Source organism: Aedes aegypti, chromosome 3, assembly GCF_002204515.2.
Source record: "Aedes aegypti strain LVP_AGWG chromosome 3, AaegL5.0 Primary Assembly, whole genome shotgun sequence".
Taxonomy (NCBI): Eukaryota; Metazoa; Arthropoda; class Insecta; order Diptera; family Culicidae; genus Aedes; species Aedes aegypti.
The window spans coordinates 74,794,016-74,818,166 of record NC_035109.1 but is presented as its reverse complement, the minus strand read 5'-3'; the positions used below and the strand labels follow the sequence as shown (position 1 = coordinate 74,818,166).

At 37.1% G+C, this 24,151-nt stretch overlaps 1 protein-coding gene across 1 annotated transcript in view; it reads right to left on the bottom strand.

The window, feature by feature from the left end:
• Positions 1–1,703: 1,703 nt before the first annotated feature.
• The window catches only part of LOC5577691, a 47,483-nt gene continuing 25,035 nt past the window's right edge, over positions 1,704–24,151 (bottom strand). The window contains exons 3-7 of the mRNA XM_021850233.1: positions 23,404–23,516; positions 2,864–2,994; positions 2,660–2,793; positions 2,446–2,595; positions 1,704–2,387 (exon numbers count right to left, since the gene is read on the bottom strand). Coding sequence (XP_021705925.1) covers positions 2,236–2,387; positions 2,446–2,595; positions 2,660–2,793; positions 2,864–2,994; positions 23,404–23,516 — 680 coding nt within the window. The 3' untranslated portion in view covers positions 1,704–2,235. The remainder of the gene's footprint in view (positions 2,388–2,445; positions 2,596–2,659; positions 2,794–2,863; positions 2,995–23,403; positions 23,517–24,151) is intronic.

The following is a 24,151-nucleotide window of genomic DNA, read 5'->3' as shown; positions in this document are numbered from 1 at the left end:
GAATTTTATGAGTTAAAATGTATTCACAGTTTCTCCTAATAATCTGATCTAATAACTCCTCTGTGCGGCAGAATTCCATGATATTCAGATCACAATTTTGAGACCATAAACGTTCTTTACAATTTTGCTAAAACATAATCCTCAAAATACTACATGGATACGTTGAAATATTATTGGCCAATTACACCCCTGGGCGGCAAAATTCTGTATACTTCAGACCACCATTAGTAAATTCTAAAAACCTACACACCTACTATGTCTAAATCGAGTGTACATCGGATATTTACATCATCTCCAAAAAAAGATCAATGGGACGGTTAAAAAATCAAACCCAAAAAAGAGAAAATACCCCACTGTACAGCAACACTACACATTTGTCGTCCCATCTTTAGGAAATTATTATGTTCTTCTAAAAATTCCTGAAACATTATTCTTAAAATACTTTATTAAACCTTTTAAATAATATTACCCATTTATCAGATCTATTAACTCCACTGTGTTATTGAATTTCGGCTAGTTCCGACAATCATAAACGTCCGCTTGTCGACTTTGCTGAAAGCCTAATTTTTAAAGAACATCGTTAAAAGGTTTACATTATATTTACAATCAAATTAAATCATTCTACCATGTGTCAAGGTTCAAGATTATTCGCTCCGCCATCCGAAGGCCGGTAAAGTGCTTTTCCTAAACTTTCTTAAAAAATCACAGAAATATCTAAATAATGTTGCATAGAATTTAGTCAAATTTATGTGGTGCCCCCAAGCGCTATCTACGCTTTTACTAAGCACGACATCTTCAAAAGGTTTCACAGAAACATTAAATTAATTTTAACCAGTGTCGGATGAAATTACTCTGCTGTGAGGCAGAATGTCGAATGTATTAAACAAATAACAATACTAGATATACATTTTTTCCGAAACCTGAAAGCAACATTACCGATTTTAGCAATAAAAATATTTTTTTTGCGTAACGTGACACCATTTGCAGAACACTGTTGGAAGATAAACGTAATGCGATGCTCATAAAATGAAACCAATGAAATTGTACAATTATTCAATATATCCTTCTAGTTTAAAGTCACACTCTGATTTAAATCAATACATAGAAGGATTGTCTAGAACAAACTCGGGTTCTAAAATTATAGCAGAGCAGATATAGGCGATTTTCAAAATGAATGTCACAACATCAAGTATATTTAATATGCATAATATATAACCTGTTTAATCATATGGTCACAAGGCATATTTCAGAGAACAGTCGTCATTTGATAATGAAAGTCGGTTCCTCGTGGTGTCGCGTTACGCTGGAATGTGTCATGATGCTGATTTAGGGTTTATTATTAATGATTATGGTTACATAGGAATGCATTATTTAAGTACTTATATTGAATTTTCATTCCTGGCCATTCCTGAGTTAGTGGTCTATTTTATAAGTCGAATCGATCAAAATGACTCGACTGGAATCACTGTCGACCGAAAAATTCGCTCGACTCGGCCCTGTCACATGAATCAGCTCGATTTGCAAAACAGACCCCTTAATTTATTTACCGTAAATAGCAAGGTAACAATCAACTCAAGGACATTCGTTGACGAACAATTCACACGGAACATTCTAAAAATTTCTCCAGGGATATCATTAAGTACCCAACCATAGATGCTTTCAAATTTGTTTTTCGTAGTGTCATCAATTCATTACAAAAAATATTTAGAGAAAATTCGTTCATTTTTATTTGACCATACCTTACTATATAATAATTTGTACAATAAGAAACAATAAATTGCAGCATTTGCTCTCCACGAATCAGCACAGCTGATTATTCCCTATACTATTAACGGCAATAGCACCTGATTTATAAAACAAATGATTATTGTTTTAATTAGGTACCGTTCCTACGGAATCCCTTCGGGACCGTAGCATGACAAAGGATGTGAGAGGCAAGATTATACATGATTGATTGATTCAATTATGAGGTGTGTGTTAACCGACTAATGCAATGGTGTACCTTAGATAATTGTACAAGAAGAGGTGTTGAGAAAATAGGTAGTGATTGCCCAAGTAACCAGCAAGCTTTTAACGCTCTAAATCGGTGATATAGTACTAACGCAGTCGTACAATAGTTTTAGATTTGCACTATATCTCCGATTCGGCGAACTCCGTGTGCTTTTTGGCTACAATAATGGGTGTGGAAGGGTTGAAATCATATCACATCTTCCTCAATTCTCCAAGGAAGCGTCTTCAATCGATGATAAAGTTGTTCAGAGGGACATTGTCCAGCAGCTGGTTCGAGATGCCAGCGAATTCGGCTGACAGTTTCTTCTGCAGTTGTGGCTGAAGGGCCTTCAACACTTCACCACCGTTCTCCTTCAGGAACAAATTGGTGGCTTCCGCTGAAAATGGTCGAAAATGTTAGAAAAATACTAAGCAGATCTAGAGATAAGTTCTTACTCAGAATTCGGTTATTATTGAAGATCTTGGAAACGCTCAGTCGTGGCTTTTTGATGGCCAGGTTCAGGTCTAGATTTTCCACGCGCATATGAGTACCGGTCGGCTTCTCGCTGAATGACACTCGACCACGGACGTTGGCAATAACGCCATCTAAAATTTAAACCATTTGATAGATTATTGGCTATTAAATATCAATATCAGGATAATGCCCCACCGAAAACGGCATCGAAATCACCGGCTCCGCTAGCGGGAATGATGATCAGCACTCCACTGGAGGTATATTTGGCGTGGATTAGCAGCTTGGGGATTGTCAGTCTGGCTTCGAAAGGTTCGTTTCCTTCACTCAACCTATGTGTGGTGGGGGATGATGATGAGTTAGATTAGAAATTCTGAACACGGTCCAAGAATGTGCACTCACTTGAGGGTCTTGACGGTGAAGTTGCTGGCGCCAAACACTTGCATGTTTTTCAGATTGATCCTGTATCCCTGTGGTCCTCCGGTAAGCTGCAGCGACAGTTGGTCCATGACGAAGGGTTCTACTGAGGGCATCTGTAATGGTAAGATGCAGAAAATGTACGGTTAGTACAAACTACGTATAATGCATCGTAGAAACTCCTCGAAATCTTCTACACAATTCAAGTATACAATCCGATTTTTAACAACATTTTCCAAAAAGGGTTTCAAATGCACCTGAATCGAAAGCTAACATGATCACTGTAAAATCTTGTTTTTTGATAAACTGGGTTGCTAGGAAGGAGGTGATCAGAATCATTTTCAAATTTTCTTTTTGAATTCTCTGCTCTTTCTTCCTGGTATAACAACAGCTAGTCCATATTGGTACAGCATACAACATGGCTGGCCTGAAAATTTGTTTGAATATCAAAAGCTTGTTCATAAGACATAGTTTTGATTTTCTATTAATAAGGGGATAGAGACATTTTACATAATTCGTAGCTGCGCTCTTCTGCAAACTTTTGAAAAATGGTTTTTAACCAACTTTGTCGAAGACTTTTTTTATTTAACTCTTCATTTGAGCTGAGTAAATTAATACCGAAAGTTTTAACTAAGGGTTAAACCAAAATATCAGTTATTTTTTTAACTTTTTTGTTTTCAGTTTTACATGAATGTGACCTTCAGAAGAGTTGTAGAGGAAGTAATAATACAAATTTTTGCTGAACACCAAAGCAAACAAAAAGCAAATTAAAGTGAAAAACTATGAAATCTCTAGATGCCTATAACTCATGGAGTTGGTTCGATAATTTTTTTCTTTGAGCAGCATTCGAAAAGTCATACATTAGGCAAAAACTGTGTGAACGTCATTTTTGTAAATTGAGAAAATTCACTTCAAAAATACACATAGAAACTCGAAATACGCCTGTAAATTACATAATTTTAAAATTAACGGCGAGCTGCCCTCAGCAAAATTGTAAGTTTGAACTAGATCTACAACTTTTCAATACACGACTTTTTGGAGAAATGTGAAACAAAATAAATAGGCAAATAGACAAATGTGTTTCAACAGAAACACCTAAAGTTTCAAAAACTTTAGTTTCAAATGACGAAAACAGTTGATGTTTTATACGCCTATGAATGATGATAGCAACTCCCCCACATGCCCCATCAAGTCGATCATTACGATAAACAAAAAAAGTAAGGATCTCTTTTTAATTTGGATCCAGGTTTCAAATATGTTTCAGTAATAACTGCTACACGATATTAGCTGTAAGAAAATTAAAAAGCTCTTCCTCTTTAGCATTCAAAAAACGAGCATTCCAATTTAGAATATTCAAACTGTTATTTGGATCCATTAGAAAAGCGTAATCCAATAACAATTTGATTTGTAAATATTACACCAACTTGGAATGCTTCAGTCATAGAAGTGGCTTTGAACATTGCATGAATCATTAGATTCAATTGTTCAGTTAGAAAATTAAAATCAGAGGCAGACATATCACTTGAAGTGGGTACATTATCTGATGATTTTCCGTTAGAATTTTTGGTAGATGAAGACGCGCAGTGAAGTTTTCTGTGGTGGCAGTGTTTTTTTTTCCATTTGATTTGAAATAATTGGAATGGATACTCCTAGTATGAAAAAGGGAGGAGTTCAAATTACCTGCTACGATATCGGCAAAGGATTTTCCTTGGGTTGATACATTCGAACGGCTACCCGACGGATTAAAATTAGTTTTTGAATGAGCATGTTTATTATCTTCCTGGTGGGTATGATTCCTAATCAAGCGATCGTTAACTGAAAAATGAGCATTGTTCGAAACTCTACCAGGGAAATTCCGGAAACGACCGTTATCGTAACGGATATTATCTTTCATCTGCCTAACACGAGCGTCGACGATTCGCCTACGCGAAGGGCAAGCCCAAAAATTCGACTGGCGCATATGAACTTATTGATATATTCCGGCACTGGACAGACGTTCTTAGCGTGAGAAGAACCTCCACAAATCATGCATTTAGCATCCATGCCACAATTTTTTGTACCATGACCCATTTTGGGAACCGACGGCACTGAGTTGGGTTCTGGTAATATCCTCCAAGTTTCTGGAAATGTTCTCTTGTCACACGGACATCGAATATAAGTCTAGCTTTTTCTAAAGCTTTAAAAATTTTTAGATCTTTTTTGTTGAAGTGAACTGAATCATATTCTTGAGAAAACCCTTTCCGAACAATGCAAGATTGGATTCTCTTTTTCATAATGGTAACTTGGACTGGGGAAAATCCAAGGAACTCGTTTATTCCATTTTTGATCTCTTCGGGTGACTTATAGTCACTTGAGAGACCTTCAAGACGACTTCGAACAAACGTTCAGTTTTGTCGACATAAGTGGAAATGATGTTTGAGAAGAAGTTCGCGATCTTTAAAAGTTTTCAGCAAAACGCAGCAGTCTCTTTTCTTTGCGATTTGGAAGGAGACCTTGATTCCTCTAATGGAGTTCAAGATTTCCTGCCTAAATCCCCCAAATTCGGAACAACTGACCACGATAGGCGGCACTTTTTGCTTCCTCACTTGAATTAAAAAGCCTGGGCTAGAGACTGCTTCGATTTGGTGCTCGGAAAATTTGTCTAGATCATCGAACTGATTGCTCATTTCGATACAATTATTAACATAATTTATTTAACCCTTGGAAAAAGGTTCGCATTCCGGAGAAACGTCATTTCTTGCATTCTAGCCACGTTTAGTGACAGTTTTAAATCCCACTTTTTTGGAAGGAAGTTGTGAAATTAAGAGATTCACCCTTCCTTTTGTTTGTTGTTGAGTGTTTAGTGTTTAGTGAATAAACGAAAGAAGACGAGACCTCCAAGAGGTTTTTTCCCAAGACGGTGTCCAAGAAGGATTACCACCGCTAGCTTTCGCCAACGGGTCCAACGAAAAATCGAAGGCACGGGTCAAAAAAGGATCGTAAAGGGATCAATAGTAGAAACAATAGTACTGAAAAGTACTGTTGTAGTAGCACTGAAAAGTACCGTTTTGAATTTTAGCTCTGTAAAGTACTGTTTTATTGCTTTAGGTAGCTTTAAAAAAATTACAAGAGCAGAGAGAATTTGTGTTAGCACAGCACGAAGGTACGATTCGCACTGCAAAGAAGTAGGTTGTTAATTTTATGTTGTTCAGTTGGTCCATTATACGCAAAGGGTCCGTAATCGGCATCGTCTCCCAGAATCAGTTAGTTGCAAGCCATGTAACCAATAATGAGCATTCGATGTTACGCTCAAAACACGCAGAGATGAAATGACTGTCAAACAAGTAACATTTAATAATAATTCACATCACGTTGTTGTATAACGTGCATCAAACTTTCGAAAGTCGATATCTTACAGGAATATCAAGAGCTAAGCTCAACCATAAGTACACAATGAGGAAACCTTGCGCCTCTCGAAGGAGAGAAGACATCACTCTTATACTAGAAATTGGCTGCATTCGATTGTCAATACAATGCAACAGGCTCCTCAACGTTATGTCATTAAAAACCAGAATACTTTCGAATTATTGCGGATCAGAAATACTGGTGATTGTCTTCAATCGTCTTGATGTATATTTTCCGTCCCATAATCAATAGTAGAATACTGTAATCGGAGTTTATTGATTGCATATTGTGCAATGTGTCAACGAACGTACGTAACATCTGATAAATTGCAAGTCATCGTTTTAGCATCAAACAAGCACGTGAACCATTGATCAATCCGGAACGAGTCTCCACAACAATTGACATTTGTTGACTGGGACCAGTTCCGTACTCCTTTCCCAAAAAAAAACCTCTTCATCCTCACGCCATCACATCACTCTAAGTACCCGTACTCGATACAAGGTCACGGTCACGTCGCACATCCCCAACGTCGAACTCGTCCAACGAAGAATAAAAACCACTTTTCAACTTTCAGGCTCAAGGTCATTGATCAGAAGACCTGCTGGCGCTGAAACATGGAAATGCAGTTTTACTTCTGGCGTCAACCGGTTACCTACTAGCTACCTCATTGTTCCAATCACTCTCTGCCTCGCCCGATTTCTCGTCGCGAGTCAATCACATCGGTTTCTCTCGTTTTCGGCTTATCCGAAATAAGAACCCTCAGTGAATTAATATACAGTGCTGCTCGGGATAATAGCAACGCATGTCGATTTCCATACAAAATTCGTAAATTTTGTTGCCTTTCTATCGATCGAGATGAAATTTATTTCACAGAATAATGAATAAACTCAATTTTGTTCCCACAAAATTTCAAATTCTTATGAGCCCTGATAATAACAGCAGTAAAAATTGGAATTTATTTTTGACATTGAGTTCTTAAATTTTATATCAATCAATATTTAAAACTGCTGTTATGTCACCTAGTATCTCACTATTCGGCAGGGATTGAAATAACTTTAAATTTTATGGTCACAAAATTGAACATATTTGTACATCTTTTGAAAAAGTTTCAGCTCGATTGCTTGAAAGGGACGAAAACTCAAGTATGCATAAGTTAGCCATCTTGTTAGGCTGACCATAAGCCAACCAGATAAAAACGGGACAAATGAAAAACAAAAACGGGACAATTTTTAAAGACATAGATTATGCGATCGTGTTACCTTTCCTCGAATTCCAAAAAAGTGCAATAATAATCTTTACCCGAGCAGACGAAAAAAGCTAAGTAATAGCAAATTTTGATATGGACATACAAAAGTGATATTAACTTGAAAGATATAAGAGATACAAGATCCGAAAATAATATCTAAAATTTACTCCTGGAATACTATTAGCATATTTAATTTAGCTTTTATAAGATCTCACCAATATCAGCTAGCTATTCCTTAGATCTTCCAACATCAAATTTAGCTATGGCTTAGAAGTTCAAGGAATAAAATTTTTATATTACTTTCAGATCCTTTATCTCTTATGTCAATCAAATTAATATCTCTAAATAGATACGGATATTTAATGGTCAAAACTTTGCTTCTGCTCTGGTAGTGAGATAGTGTTGAATTAGAAAGATCAATAAGCTACCAAAGAAGGAGATATTTGATCATTCTCGACTAAATACATATTGCCAAAAATACATATTGTTCACCACCTTGAAATGCAAAAGGTTATGACAATTATTCTCGAAGAACTGAGCTATTCGGGGAAACTGGGTTTTCGGGGAATTAGCATTCTGAGAACAGGCGTTGGGAGAACGACATTAGGGAAACCGCCATTCGAAGGAAACTAGCAGCACCAGATTATGCAATCCCAAGCTACATGTCTGTATGATTCAATAAAAATCACTTAAGATCCTTGAAGCCCATTGTTTGATTTCCAAGAAGCAGCGTTTTTAAGAATTTCTTAAAAAAAATCGTTACACTTTTCAATTTTTCAAATTCAAACGTAATTTTTTCTAATATTTCATTATTTTATTGAAATATCCACTTTTTAAACAGTTAATCCAATCAATTGCGTATCAGAAGTAAACACGTAGTTGTTCTTTTTCATTTAAGGTATTATATGAATAATTATCTTATGAAGATCCGTAAGGAGAAGCATGTAGATATCAAGTTTAACTCTGTTTGAGAAACTAATAATTGCTTGCACACTCAATCACGATTTGCTTGTTCGGTAATTTTTATACCGGGTACGAATTGTAAATCACGAAAAATACCAAACTTTCAGCTTTTTGATTGAAAACTTCTGAGGTTCAGTAATAATTTTTACTTTCTACTGAACTACGGTAGCTGTCAGACCCAATTTTGCAACATTACCGAACAGGCCGTAAAAGTCAGTAGAAACAGTTACCGACTATTCAGTAATTGATGTTTTTTACTGACTTGTCGTCAAAATCAAAACAAAACAAACTGATGCGCATGCGGTTATGTGTCAAGTGAGAATCTCCTGATGCTGTAGAATCATTCGGCGCCAGGAGACACGTATTTTGCAACCAAACTTTTCTTGCACCTATTTTGCGCTTTCTCGTGGTAAGTAGTCAAAATTTAGTGACAAACTCAACTATTTTAAGCAACCAAAAAGGCTCAGCACGATTTTTTTAACAGCTAACGTAAATTCGGTTGGTTTCCATACAAAACGTTAATTTATCTGCGTCATTGAATTTGCCTCTTGTATGCAAACCAAATAATAATGATCTTGTCACACATTTTTCGATAACTTCCATTGAAATATGAGCATTAGAGTGATGCAAGTTTTAAAACTTTGGCTCCCCTATGCCTAAACGGTTTTTAATGTGGTAAATAGCATCCTCCCAAAGTTTGAAGTGATTCGGAACAAATTTGTCTGTGCACACGGCATTTGAAGTTTATATGGAGATTACTATGGAAAACGAAAACCTTATGTGTTCAGCCCTCTATCTCGTCATCATAATATTTTATGGAAAAGTGAACACACTCTTCTCGTGCGAAATTCTTTCAGCTACAACTTTGCCGAAGACCACATTTCGATTGGACGTCCGGACAAATTGCTATTCATGATCATAAAGTGAGTTTGCATTTTGCATGCTTAACCAACTGCTCGGCAGGTACACGGAAAAAAATCCGTTGCCTGATTCATGAACAAAAAGTCATGATTTCATATAATTTTATGTTTCACGATATCATGACTAAAAGTCATGAAATCGTGACTATTATGCAAGAATTCGTATGCTCAGGGCGTTACACAAATCTAACTGTCACTTTCTTCACCTTAGTCAACGTGTCTCGTGGCGATTGGTGATCATTTCTAGTGAAATTATAACAAAAAAGTAAGAGGTTGTTTCCGAGATACGACCGCCAAGTTGACGTTGGATAACGTTAGCTTCTTCTATTTGCTGGCTTGAGACAGTCACAAACTTATGAAACATTTCTTTTGCTAAAAATCCAATTAATTTTCACACTATTTGTTGCATGTCAATTCTGATTTATTATAGACATTGTGTGTTATTATTTTGTGTTAATACAAAATAATCACTTTACATGTATTCAGAAGCTTGGGAGATTATATTGAAGAATTGTTTTTCAAATGTATTAATTCAAAATAACTCTTTTCATTGATTTTGTGGCCCTGAAAAGGGGAAATTAGGGAATATTACACAATCAACTCTTTAAAACACATTTGTTGGCTCTCAAAAGGGCCGATTGATGAATTGTTGAATTTGCGTAACACGGACACATTTTGACGGCGCACTGGTTTCAATCCTCGCCCGATGAGATTTGCGGTGCGGATGACGATGTGCGCTTCAACAAGCGGCTTTGGTCGATTTTCTTCAGCCATCTCGTACAACAGCTTGCCTCTGGTGGCGAGGAGCTGAGCAGGTTTGGAGGAGCTCTTACCAGCTCGAAAGCGAAAACAGAATGAAACCAGATTCAACGAAGGAGGAATGCTTTATACCCTTAGAATAGCAGATGATGCTCCTCCTTTCATATTCTTCGTTTTCTTATCTGGGAAATAGGCTATATGAAACTGATGTCTGGGTAAGGGATGTACAGATTAGCATTATGCTGTTATTGCAACCCGACGGCACTGCAGCAGCATCCTCGGAAACAGCTTCAAATTGCCGTATTGTCAATTATTCGTAATAAATCAATTATTGTATGATGCTATGAGATGAATTAAGAGATTATAGCAAGTATGTGGTAAACACATTAGGGAATATTATACAAATAACTCTTTAAAACACATTTGTTGGCTCTTAAAAGGGCCGATTGAGTTGTTGAATTTGCGTAACACGGACATATTTTGACGGTGCACTGGTTTCAATCCTTCTCGCCCGATGAGATTAGCGGTGCGGATGACGATGTGCGCTTCAACAAGCGGCTTTGGTCGATTTTCTTCAGCCATCTCGAACGAATTAGGGAATATTACACAATCAACTCTTTAAAACACATTTGTTGGCTCTCAAAAGGGCCGATTGAATTGTTGAATTTGCGTAACACGGACACATTTTGACGGCGCACTGGTTTCAATCCTCCTCGCCCGATGAGATTTGCGGTGCGGATGACGATGTGCGCTTCAACAAGCGGCTTTGGTCGATTTTCTTCAGCCATCTCGTACAACAGCTTGCCTCTGGTGGCGAGGAGCTGAGCAGGTTTGGAGGAGCTCTTACCAGCTCGAAAGCGAAAACAGAATGAAACCAGATTCAACGAAGGAGGAATGCTTTATACCCTTAGAATAGCAGATGATGCTCCTCCTTTCATATTCTTCGTTTTCTTATCTGGGAAATAGGCTATATGAAACTGATGTCTGGGTAAGGGATGTACAGATTAGCATTATGCTGTTATTGCAACCCGACGGCACTGCAGCAGCATCCTCGGAAACAGCTTCAAATTGCCGTATTGTCAATTATTCGTAATAAATCAATTATTGTATGATGCTATGAGATGAATTAAGAGATTATAGCAAGTATGTGGTAAACACATTAGGGAATATTATACAAATAACTCTTTAAAACACATTTGTTGGCTCTTAAAAGGGCCGATTGAGTTGTTGAATTTGCGTAACACGGACATATTTTGACGGTGCACTGGTTTCAATCCTTCTCGCCCGATGAGATTAGCGGTGCGGATGACGATGTGCGCTTCAACAAGCGGCTTTGGTCGATTTTCTTCAGCCATCTCGAACGAATTAGGGAATATTACACAATCAACTCTTTAAAACACATTTGTTGGCTCTCAAAAGGGCCGATTGAATTGTTGAATTTGCGTAACACGGACACATTTTGACGGCGCACTGGTTTCAATCCTCCTCGCCCGATGAGATTTGCGGTGCGGATGACGATGTGCGCTTCAACAAGCGGCTTTGGTCGATTTTCTTCAGCCATCTCGTACAACAGCTTGCCTCTGGTGGCGAGGAGCTGAGCAGGTTTGGAGGAGCTCTTACCAGCTCGAAAGCGAAAACAGAATGAAACCAGATTCAACGAAGGAGGAATGCTTTATACCCTTAGAATAGCAGATGATGCTCCTCCTTTCATATTCTTCGTTTTCTTATCTGGGAAATAGGCTATATGAAACTGATGTCTGGGTAAGGGATGTACAGATTAGCATTATGCTGTTATTGCAACCCGACGGCACTGCAGCAGCATCCTCGGAAACAGCTTCAAATTGCCGTATTGTCAATTATTCGTAATAAATCAATTATTGTATGATGCTATGAGATGAATTAAGAGATTATAGCAAGTATGTGGTAAACACATTAGGGAATATTATACAAATAACTCTTTAAAACACATTTGTTGGCTCCGGAAAGGGCCGATTGAGTTGTTGAATTTGCGTAACACGGACATATTTTGACGGTGCACTGGTTTCAATCCTCCTCGCCCGATGAGATTAGCGGTGCGGATGACGATGTGCGCTTCAACAAGCGGCTTTGGTCGATTTTCTTCAGCCATCTCGAACAAATTAGGGAATATTACACGGACGGTGACGGCTGTGCCGCTCGATCTAATGAACCAGAATGACCGCGCTAGCCTCCCGCATGGCAATGACAGCGGAGCACTGGCTGGTAGCGACGATTTCTGGCCGAAAACGATTATGCTGGCTGGTGCACTCAAATGAGCGGCTTCAGTTGCTGCGGCTCCGAAATGCGTGGTTCTTCGGTTCTAATGCGTGTTGTATTCGCGTCCTATTGAAAACTGAACTGAGGACGCGAATGACTCTCGAAATTTGCTCGCCGACCGTGTTCACAGTCTGACGGCAAAAAGAAGAATGAGGGAAGAAGCAGGGTGCGGTGCGCTTTTATAGTGGGAAGCGGAACCGAAAAATGTGCTTGAACGTGATTGGTTAGATAAGAAAGGGGTCAACGTTTTACGATATTTCAATAGTTTGTTGCTAATAATCAATAGTGTCCTCCATTTGGATCGACGCGTAGATAAATTTCCAATCGATTCATGGATAAATATTGAAAATCTATCGATAAATGACTGAGTTATTAGCGGTCAAAACCTGACCATTTTTCGTTACATGCTCAATTTTTCGTTTTTCTGAATTGTACCCCCATATGTTGCCGTAAGACGTTATCCAACGTCAAAAAATGTTTTGAAAAAGTTTAAATTCTTCGGAACCTTGTCATCATATCGATGACATTCTTGGTGAAATTCTCGTGAGTTCCAACATTGTTTCACGACACAATCTATGTACTTACTTAATCGTGACTTTGCAGAACCGGGCAATGTTTCACTTTGAGCGAAGATTTTGCTTGACAAGCTCATCGGCGATTTTAACTGTTCGGAAGTGATGCATACCCCACGTCCTATAACAGAGCAGGTCACAAAAGGCCTTCGGCAGCCGGATGATCCAGTTCCACTTTCCACATCCGCAGAGTTGTTAAGGAGTGTTCCATGACTCATGCAATCCACCAGCCCAGGGACCATTTACCAATTCAATTGATGCTCGAAACAACATTTTGCGTACAAACCTAACCACCGAATGTTCGCGTTCCTGCTAAATATGTCACACTCGTTAGGTTGACATTTGTGGAATGTTTTCACGGTTTATTACAATACTATCGGCACAAAAGCAGTAAAACTTTGTTTTATTTGTTTACCAATGGCAAATATAAACTGGGATCTAAATTGACGTATAATGTTACGTTTTCATGAACTGAGTTCATGATTCAGGGATCCTGCTTCATGATTTCATGACTCAAGTTGCCACTTTTCAGCACCAAAATTGGAATCATAAATGACAGGCATCTGAATACATGAAAAGTGCTTATGTTTTCATGACCTGTGTTCATGATATCAGATCCTGCTTCATGATTTCATGACCGAAATTGCCACTTTTCGTATCAAAAATAGGAATCATAAATGACAGATGACTATATCCATGAATTTTATTCATGGTTCCAGCATACATGCTTCATGATTTGAGAATTTTAATTGCCATTTTTCTTCGCTAAAAATTGACGTAACGTACAGCCGGCGTTACGGTAAAATGCTTCATGATTTCATGACTTTTGGTCATGGTGTATTTTCATAACATGAAAACACACTTTCCTCCCGAAATCATGACTCTTTCTCCTGTTTTAGAGTGCCGCATTTTTACCCGTGTAACAGTGGTGCTCCTGGGCGGGAAGAATAGATCAAAGTAATCCAGGCTACTATATTCTACAGCAAAAAAGCAGTGTTGCTCTGAAAGTAATTGAATGATCATCTCAGCATTATTTGGACTTTGTTATCAATGATAACAAATAATCCTTACGTCCAATCAAAATGTGGTCTTCGGCAACATTGTAGCTGGGAAAAATTCACATATGAAGAGTGTGTTCACTTTTCCATAAATTATTATTACGAGCAGTTAGAGGACTGAACACAAAAGGTTTGTCTTTTCCATAGTAATTTCCATATAAACTTCAAATGGCGTGTGCACAACAAAATTTCTTCCAAATCACTTCAAATTTTGGGAGAATGATTTTTATCATAATTGACATTGTTTAAGCATAGGGGAACAGAAACATCAAAATTTGCATCAGTCTAATGAGCATACTGTAGATATTTATTCACGAAAAATGCTTAAAAAGGGACCTTTCCATGTCGGTTGGGTTTTTATTTGTATTGATTAAAAAAAAAAAATAAACAGAATCCGGTGGAGCAAAGCGTGAAGCATAGGAAGCAGGAAAGCCAGTGAAAACGCCCTACAATTTTACTGACTAAATCAGTAATATCCATCAATCAAAACTGATTTTAATTTACTGAGTTTTTTCGGCAATCGTAGAAATTACCGAAAAATTCGTAGTTCCAAAACCCAGTAAAAAATTACTGGGGTCGGTAATCTGAATTGGCTGTGTGGAAAATAGATGAGTAAGACAATAAACTCTGAAATATTTCTAAAAGCTTTTTGATATGTTGTTATTTTTATTTTTTTATGTATTGGTGTTGAAAATTATGTGCCAATTCTCCATTTCCTAAAATACGGGACAATTCGAGCATTTTCCATAAAACGACGGGACATTCCGTCGAGTGGATAAAAACGGTACTGTCCCGTTAAATACGGTACGTATGGTCAGCCTACATCTTGTAAGAAAATTGACATCCACCGCTGTTATTCTGAACAGCACTGTATGTTGTAAGAAGCATGATCACGGCCAAATCAATAACTAACATGAACCAATCCTCCTCTGACTATGCTAATCGACATATCTCAGAAAAACGCTGCGCTGGCCCAAAGAGGTTACACCGCCAGCCGTGCGATTCGTGCTGGTGTCCGAAAATCTTGTGAAGTTCAATGTCAATGCCATCGGTGCAGAGCATTTGGAGAACCAAAACCGAACACACATGATCGCGTTGCGTCTGCGAGAGCCGATTGACCGGTTCGTTGCTCGGTGTAAGGGTATGCGATATTTCGAATGATTCCGTCATCGATGTTTCGGAACAAAACTGCATAACTTCACGGAAACTAATGAGATGAAATGGTCTTGGTGAGCCTCGTTGGATACATGTACGACTCGTGCTGAAAACATCATCATTTTGAAACTTGTTGCATAAATAACTATTTCTTTTTATCAAAATACCACACAAAAACGTCCGTGAATAACAAACGTTGTCTTTTTTGTTTAAGGGCAATAATGCTTCATCAACTGCCATTTTCTTCTACCGATAAGATAAAACTCAATTACAATTTCTTATATTCCAATGTCAGTACTTTAGGTGAAATTGTATATCAAAAAACATAAACAGTTGATGACACTGAATGGTGCATGTGTTGTACTCATTTTTTTTCGTCGCATTCGCTCTCAAAGTGCTAGCTGAGTTTTTGTTTGTTTTCGTACTGATCGAGAATTATTCGGCTGCATTTGTATAACATTCATAGCAGACACTCTTCCGTACCTTAAGATAGAACATAACTTTCATTTTTACTAGGGATGTCGCAAAAACTCTATTAATCGTTATCGATAATCGATTACAGTCCAAGAATGCCGATTATCGATAACGATTAGTCAACCAGTATTAATGGATTAATCAAATTATTGACATTTTTTAATTGATATTAGTTTTAACTGATATATGCATCACAATAATCACTGCTTCATCCTTGATCAGCTCGAAATTTACTAAGATTCAATAGAAAAATAGTTTTAAAATTGTTCACAATAAATAAGTCCTTGCTAATACTGATATACATGCACGATAAAATTCCTCTCACACGATAGGGTTTGTAAAAACTACATTTAAGCCATAAAGATGAGGTGATGTTAAATTAATACCCGCATAACTTATGATCTCGCCCTTAAATCCATTAATAATCGAGAAAAAGTCGGAGGAAGAATTAGCAAAACAATATCTGGAGCAAAGCTTTTAAAAAAATTTTCAGGATATTGTATTTGAAAAATGCTGAAAATAGTAGCGTTGCACTGCTCAATAATTTCCTGTTAAGTACAACAGAAATTTATTTAAGTATTCTTGGAAAATGCATCCCAATTATTTGGAGCAATATGATTGGGAAATGTCTAGCAAAATTTCTGGGAGAATCTCTAGTAAAGTGCCTGAAAGACTTCCATTAGAAATCTCTGGAAGCAATAAATAGTATTTGATTTTTCCTAAGCCTGCAGAGGATTTTTTCACTAGAATTTACTGCAAACAGAATAAGAACAAATGAAACTTTAGAGACTATTTTCAATTGAAATAGAGACTTTAGCGATCTTCCATTTAAAACAGAGACTTTTTAGAGACTCTTATTGATATATAGCGACCAAGTTTCTAAAAAAACTGCTACGAACGTTGCGTGACATACAAATACCATTCCATTTTTATTTATTTAGATATAGATATGCGAGAAAACTAAGTTAAGTTCTGTTCCTAGAATCGGGAGAATTGTACAGGAATGTTTGAAAAATCATTTGGAAAAAAATTGCTGTCGTGATACTCATAAAAATTAATTACGTGTACTAATTGTAATTAATAGTAAACATTGTTCTGTATCGACCAGGAATTTCAACTCACAACCCTTATATTTTAATCCAAAAAGACAAGAAATATTAATGGGAATTTTTTGTAGAACCTATCAAAGAATTCTTGGAGATTTTTTTTTTCTTCAGGATCTCCGAAAAATTTATTTTTTTATCATCCTTCGGGAATTTAATGCAATAGACAACAGTTTCATATTATAGGATACTGAGCATACTACTGAGGATCAAAATTGCCAAAAATCCATTTTGAGCCGATATCCATTCTTTTTTTTTAAAGACACTACACTTTAATGCTTCCAGCGAGCTATTTGCCCTTTGAAGGAAGCACCACACTAGACAACGGACTAGCATGCAACGCCCAGTGGCACAGTCGGAAAACATGCCTCTATAAAAGTTTTTCGGTCTGAGGCGGGAATCGAACCCACACTCCCTAGCACGATGCGGCTAAGTGCCTTGGTGACACTAACCGCACGGCTACGAAGCCCAATTAAGAGATATGGAGTCCTTCACACTTAGATTTTTTTTTCGCGAGCTCGGCTGTGCGAATCTCGGTTTTCCGATTTTAACCGAGACTCAGCTAAAAAATTGTCCGGTTGCCTAGCAACGAAGCACGATTTACTGATATTCGGCTTTTATTTGCTGAGATCCCAAGAAATTTCTATGCCGACTACTCGGCTGTGCGGATCTCGGTTAAAATTAGCCGAGATTCAGCATCCTAAATTAAGTGTGTTTAATGTTACCCTGGACAGGTTTTGTAAGTTTGGCCTTTTAGGACTCAACGGCCTTGTTTCTGGAGGAACTCGTACTGTAATCCGGGGACAAATTGATCACTGGGGCGAGTTTGATCAGGTCGGTACAAGAAAACATTTGCTTCCAAGGATTCTGAAGGTTTCGGTGGCACCACAGTTTTCTGTCAACACCATCACAGTATTCCGTGTTTTCTAGTTTATAGATGTCTAATGATGATTTTGAATTATTTTATTTTTTTTAGGGTCAGTTTTACATAGAAATATTCACACTTTTTCAAGGTGTAAGCAATACTGTTTTAAATGTCGGTGCTAAACAATCTACTGGTGCTATGCCTAAATGTCAACTTTGAGTGATTAAAATGTTATGTAAGCTTGAGTAAGAACTTCTGAACTCATTTTTGATATCATGCAGCATATCAAGTATAGTGTTTTGCTCATAAAACTGTTTATTCTCAAATAATGTGCTCATTTCAAGGGAAATTGCCAACATTAAGGCGTATGAGACAGATTTTCATAGTTTAATTTTGCAATATACTGATCAAATACTGGAGTTGTAAGAATTTTGACATCATTTTCAGATTCAGGAGACCCAATTTTAGTAGATAGGGAAATGTTTAATTGCTACACCTGATTTATTATATGGCGTGTCAATCTTATTTTTTGATATTAAAACTATTTTTAAGATATGTTAAATATTATTTCATGGAAAGTCGTTACATAAACTGATAAAGGCCAATGAAGTACTGGTTTTTACGAAATTTATTTGACAATATTTGAATTTCGAAGGATAACACAACAAAAAATTGTAAAATATTGATCAATTTGCCCGGATTACGGTACACACCATATTCAGAACTTCATACTCTTGTATGGCTCAAATTTTATATTTTTTTTTATATAGATTTAGATCGAGCATCAAATGATGGATGATTGGATCTGACCATTACTGAATATTTTGATACCAGTTTCGGTAGGGCGTGATGTGAGCGAGAATTTTATAGTATCATCATTCAACAGCTCAAATAATTTGATTATATATTTACATGTGAACGTCATGTTTCCCATCCTGTCAAATCAGGGCAATTTTATAATATACCTCATACAAATACCATTCAACACACCCAGATTCATGTTATATTATTCGAAAGTAAAGAGATAGTTTACCAATAGGCCGCTACTGGATTCTTGTAATCGGTTGAGAATGGGGTCTAGAAAAACCTTTGGGAGCTTCAACTGAGATTGCTCCAAGATTGTCTCCCAATAGACACATCAAGAATCACACCAGGGATTACTTAAGGAATTCCAACAGAGATTCTTCTGAAAATTCTACCAGCATTTCCACTAAAGATGGAATTACTGCAGGAATTCTACAAAACCGACTGCTTTTGAAATTCCACCAGGTACTCTACTTAATACTTCTCCATTAAAATATCAAAGGATTCCTGCTGTTATCCCTCCTGAAATGCCTGCATGAGTTCTTCAAATTATTCCTCTTGGAAACGATCCAGGGATTCCTCCAGCGATTTATCCAGAGTTTCCTTGCAGGGAGTCCTCGTGGAATTTTTTAAACGAAATTGGGATTTTCTCCGAAAGTCTTCCAAAGCTTCCGCCAGCATTTCTTCTGTCAGAGGGTTCTGAGGAATTCTGTTTGGAATTAAACAAATAGTATCTACTTTGACTTAACAGAATTTCGTTCTCAAATTTTTCTTCGAATTTCTTTTGGGATTATCAAAAACTTTCTGCACGAATGCTTCCTCCTCCAGGGACTCATTAAAAAATTTCTCCAGAAATACTTCAAAAGATGCTCCTTAGGGCGATTCAGAATATAAAAATATTTGAAAATCCATTCTCCCACATCTTCTTTACCATCCTTATCATAGAAGTAGTGTTCTGTGAAATTTTCCGCTTCTTCAATGATCATTTAAAGTTGACTCATTTAAAGGTGACAATGTAGGTTTATATGAAAATTACTATGGAGATGTTTTGAAAAATGTTCAAAACACGTTAGTTCGATAATGTGAGTACAAACATTTCATGGTAAAAACTCATTCTTCAAACCTCAATGAAGGATGTTACTGAAGAACCAATTCTTTGTGAGCTAATTTTGTCTGGATTTTTTGCAGAAGTTTATAAGGCTATAATCCCATATTGAGCTAAATGATAGCAAACAGATTTATGAATATTCCCTCCTTCTCCCTTCCGTCGGATTGAATTGCTCTCTTCAGCAATTTTCTATATTTGAAAAATGGTTTGAAAAATGAGTTTTCATAGTTGCTCCATAGTAATTTCCTTATAAACCTACATCATTTTTGAACCACCTTCAAATCACCCCTAGTGATCTGAAAATTCCACAAAACACTATTTTCATGGTAAGGATGGTAAATAAGATATAAGAGATTGGATTTTCAAACTCTTTTAAATTTTGAACCACCTTTAATACTCATGGATTTCCTTCTAAACATTTCTTCAGGGAAATATGTGGGTATACTGCCCAAAATTGAACCAGGAATTCTTTCGGAATTCCTTTTGTGATTCCTTTAAGAATTCCTCCAGGGATAGCTTAGGAAATATCGCCAGTAATTCCTTCAGACCTAACTGCAAAAATTGTTTTATATATGTGTCAAAGAATTCTGGTATAAAAAATTCCATTTATTTCTTCTAGAATCGTCCAGAATTTCCTAAGGTTTTAACAGGGTTTTTTGTTTCTATTAGTATTACAAGATTTCCATCAAGATTCAACCTGGTATTTTTTTAACGGGTTTTCAAGTATAAACAACAGGAATTATTCATCCGTTTCTTTTTGTCTTCCAGAGATCACTCTAGCAACTCGTACATAGATACATCTGAAAATTCATCCTGGGAATTATTGTTCCAGGGATTTGCCAGAGATCGTTTAAAGGATTTTTCCAAACATAACTCCAGAAATTTTCTTTGAATTCTTTCAAAAAATTATTCAGTAATTTCTTCAAAGGAAAAAATGTAAAACCAAATCAAGAGAAATCCGTGAAGAATTACTGGTGGAGTGAGGATTCTTGAGGCAAATACTTGAGCTTTGTGTTTGAATTCATGGGAAATTTTTGTATAATTTTCTAGAGGAATCTTTCGAAGAATTTGCTGGGGAATCATAAAGATTTATTCGACGGTATTTTTTTTTGTTTTTTGAAACCGCCTGGAAGAGCTCCTGAAGATGTAATGGAGAAATTCATGGAAACGGTATTTCTGTAGGATCTGCTGGAGGAATTTCTAAAAGATTGCTCGAAATGTTTTTTTTTTTTGTGTTTTTGGATTCATCTGTGGAGAAATTCAAGCAAGTATACTAATCTAGGAATTCCTGCATTTATTTCCAAATTCTTCTTGTAATCACTCGAAATATTGCTCATTCGTTATGTATGTTTTCCATAGGAAAAATTATGGAGGAATTTTTGTAGCCCTATCTGAACCAATACCAAGAATACAGTTTTTATTGGTTGAAGGATTTGCCTATTTTTATTTATGAATAAGATAAATTATGAATTGATCTATCTTTGTGATTTAGACATTTTAATTATAAACATTTTTTTTAGAAAGTTGAAGAATCTCATGTGGTTCTTTGGGACGCTAGAAGTTGCGATAGTAATCATGAAAAGTGAATAAAGAAAATTCTGCGAAACATTCTACACTCGTCACTGTGGAACGCAAAACGTAGTATCGGTAATATGTATATAAGCGTGAGAAAGGGAGCATTGTTAAGATTAATTGAATTGAGCTAAATAACCTCTAGAGTTTTATTTATGACTAAAAATTGCTGTAAATGGCTTTTAAAATCGTTCGAATATGACACGAGGAATCCACTTTGAATGAAAAATGAAATCAGTTAATAAAAGCCCCGCCGAAAATAAATATTTTACAATTAGTTAACCAAAAAACTTGCAAGAAAATTAATAACTACAAATTTTTCATATATTAAATGACTATTTGAAAAATAAAAGGACGACAGGTTGAGTGGGGATGGCTGGAATTCCATAATAAGTCAGCCAAATATTCCAACAAAAATCCTTTAAATGTCTAGTTATAACTTCAACAACGCTGGGATATATATTTTTACATCTAGCTAGAAAGAAAAATCGATTAGATTTCATTTTTAATTGGATACTAACCAAATTTTTAGGGATTGAATAACTATAAATTAGCTAGGTTTGGCATAATCAATTTATTCAATTTTCTCCCCAAGCTGAATGGTCGTACATTTCTCTTAACACTACTCATGAGATCTTGGGCGTGGCTTTACCCATCATTTTTATACAATTTCCAGTTTTACTTCAGAGCTTCACTTTTAGATCGAACGAAGTTCTGGTGAATTTGGAGGATTCGCCTCCTTCGGGACCACATTAACGCCCTTCGCTTCGTACCAATCCATTTCAAGCTATGCGTAATTGCACGAAACGAGATCCGTCCAGAACAGCGCGGGAACCCGGTGAAAGCAGAAGGAGGGCAGCAAGCGCTTCTGAAAGCATTCTTCTCGATTAATCTGTCCGTTTATGGTGCCGGTTGTTACAAACGGCTTGCTGTACCGTCTGCACTCGCAGATCGCCTGCCACAAAAGGTACATCTTTGCGAATTTGTCCCTCTTTCTCTTCCGGAACTTCCATGCGGGACGTACCGACAAAAAAATAGAGGCCGGGGATTTTTGTGGTGTCCGCCTTGATGTACGTCTCGTCGTCCATGACGAAACAGTCTGGCTTGACCAGCCACTCACGGTACAGCTTCCGTGCATGCAATTTGGCCACCGTGTTTTGCTTGTCAGTCCGATTCTCACTGAGAAGACGTGTAACTTTTTCGCAAAACTTCACATCAATTTGTCCATTTAATCCAATTGCAAAGTATATGTAATGTTTAGCTTTTCAGTAGTTGTTGTCAGTCCGGTCTAGCGCCTTCCTGACCTTAAAAACATGTAGCTTGTAGCCCAGCCCGCTTCAAATGCGTACCAAATTGGATTTTGTAGTTGTACGATACATTTACAACCTTCATTTCAATTCATTGTTAACAGTGCTGAAAATTCCGTGTATCGTATCGTTTTGTATCGCATTTGCAAAAATCGCATAACGCATACCCTCAATTCGGTGTGACTGCCTTTTTAGCGTCCTGCTTCAGAGACGCAAGTAACGGAGCCCATAGCCGCGATCGGACGCATTTGTTTTGAATGGCCGTTGCGGAGTTTACCGGTTGTAGCTAGCATAGTAATGAAGCTAATTGGGCTGTTTAGCTGACTATGACGACGGTGGATTAGGGTGATCATAGACTCTTAGCCCTTCAGTGTCGTCACAATGCCTATTGAAACGCAGTTTGATACAGAGATCCAAGTACAACTGGAGGGTGTAGTTTGTGATCGCAACTTCCGGTGCGATATGCCACACACGGTTGATTTTCTTCGGAATGATTAGGTGATTTAGTTAGAAAATAATAAGTTACCACCAAAATGAGCGTGCAGCGTGAATGGAGCTTGATTCCGATTTCCTTGAAGCAGGGTATATCGCACAGTTGCCACCCTGCTTGCCTGAATGAGGAAGCTAAAGCTCTAATTGGTATAATGGATAGTGACGAGGCCGATGACTTTGTTCTAGTTGTTAGGTATCGGTTTCCTAAATCACTATTACGGTTCAGAGATTGCGTTCATGCCTTTACACTGTGCAGTTTTGGATCTATAAAAAGGATCTGACCTGACCTAAACTAAATGATCTTTCGGAGAGTGTTTATTTACTCTTGCGTTACGTCAAATTCAATGACTGTTTGATTTTTAAGGTCCAAATAATGGAACCTAAACTTTTTGAATTTTGGTAAAGGAGAAGTGGTTTCACGAAGCAACGGCTATTTATAGAGTCTTACCTTGATTTCAGGGATGCCTTGAGCTAAATACGGTTTCAGATGATGAAGGGCACCCTTCAGACAGGCGTTGAGTTCCGGATCCGACCTTCGGCATTGCTGAATATATGGTGGAGCTGCAAACAAGAAAGAACACATTATTAAATTTGCAATCCTCGTTTTGGTTTACTTGAGAAAAAAAAGCTGGAATTATTTTCAAAAGCACAAGTCCGGAGAATAAAACGTTCGTCTGGTTACATAACGTTAGAATTGATCTACTCTTTTCACCCTGTTTTAATATTTTCGTGTAGAAAATCAAAATAAATAAATCATAACACTATGACAGACTACCTCACTTGCCTTGGCGTCACGTAATTTTCATTTCTAAGCGAACGTTATGTAATCCGGGGAAAGAACGTAATAGGAAACCAACTCATGATCAATCGAGCATCCGAAGATAAATTCCACTTTACTTAACACTTCACGAAACAAAACATGGCCATGAATTTCATTTAGCATCAACTAACTATTCAGATGTAAACGACCGAAAAACACTAACTGTTAGTAGTTTATAAATAATTGTATCTAGCTCTATCCATCTATTAGTGTTCAAAACACCAAATGGAATGTCCGCTTCAATGTATGAAATAAACATGATCATGAGCTGCGGCGTACCTAGGATTTTCGGAGCCTGAAGTGAAGTCAAATTTTTTAACAACATATTACATTTCATTTGGCGTAGCAGTTTAGAATTTTTACAGGTGTGTTAAAT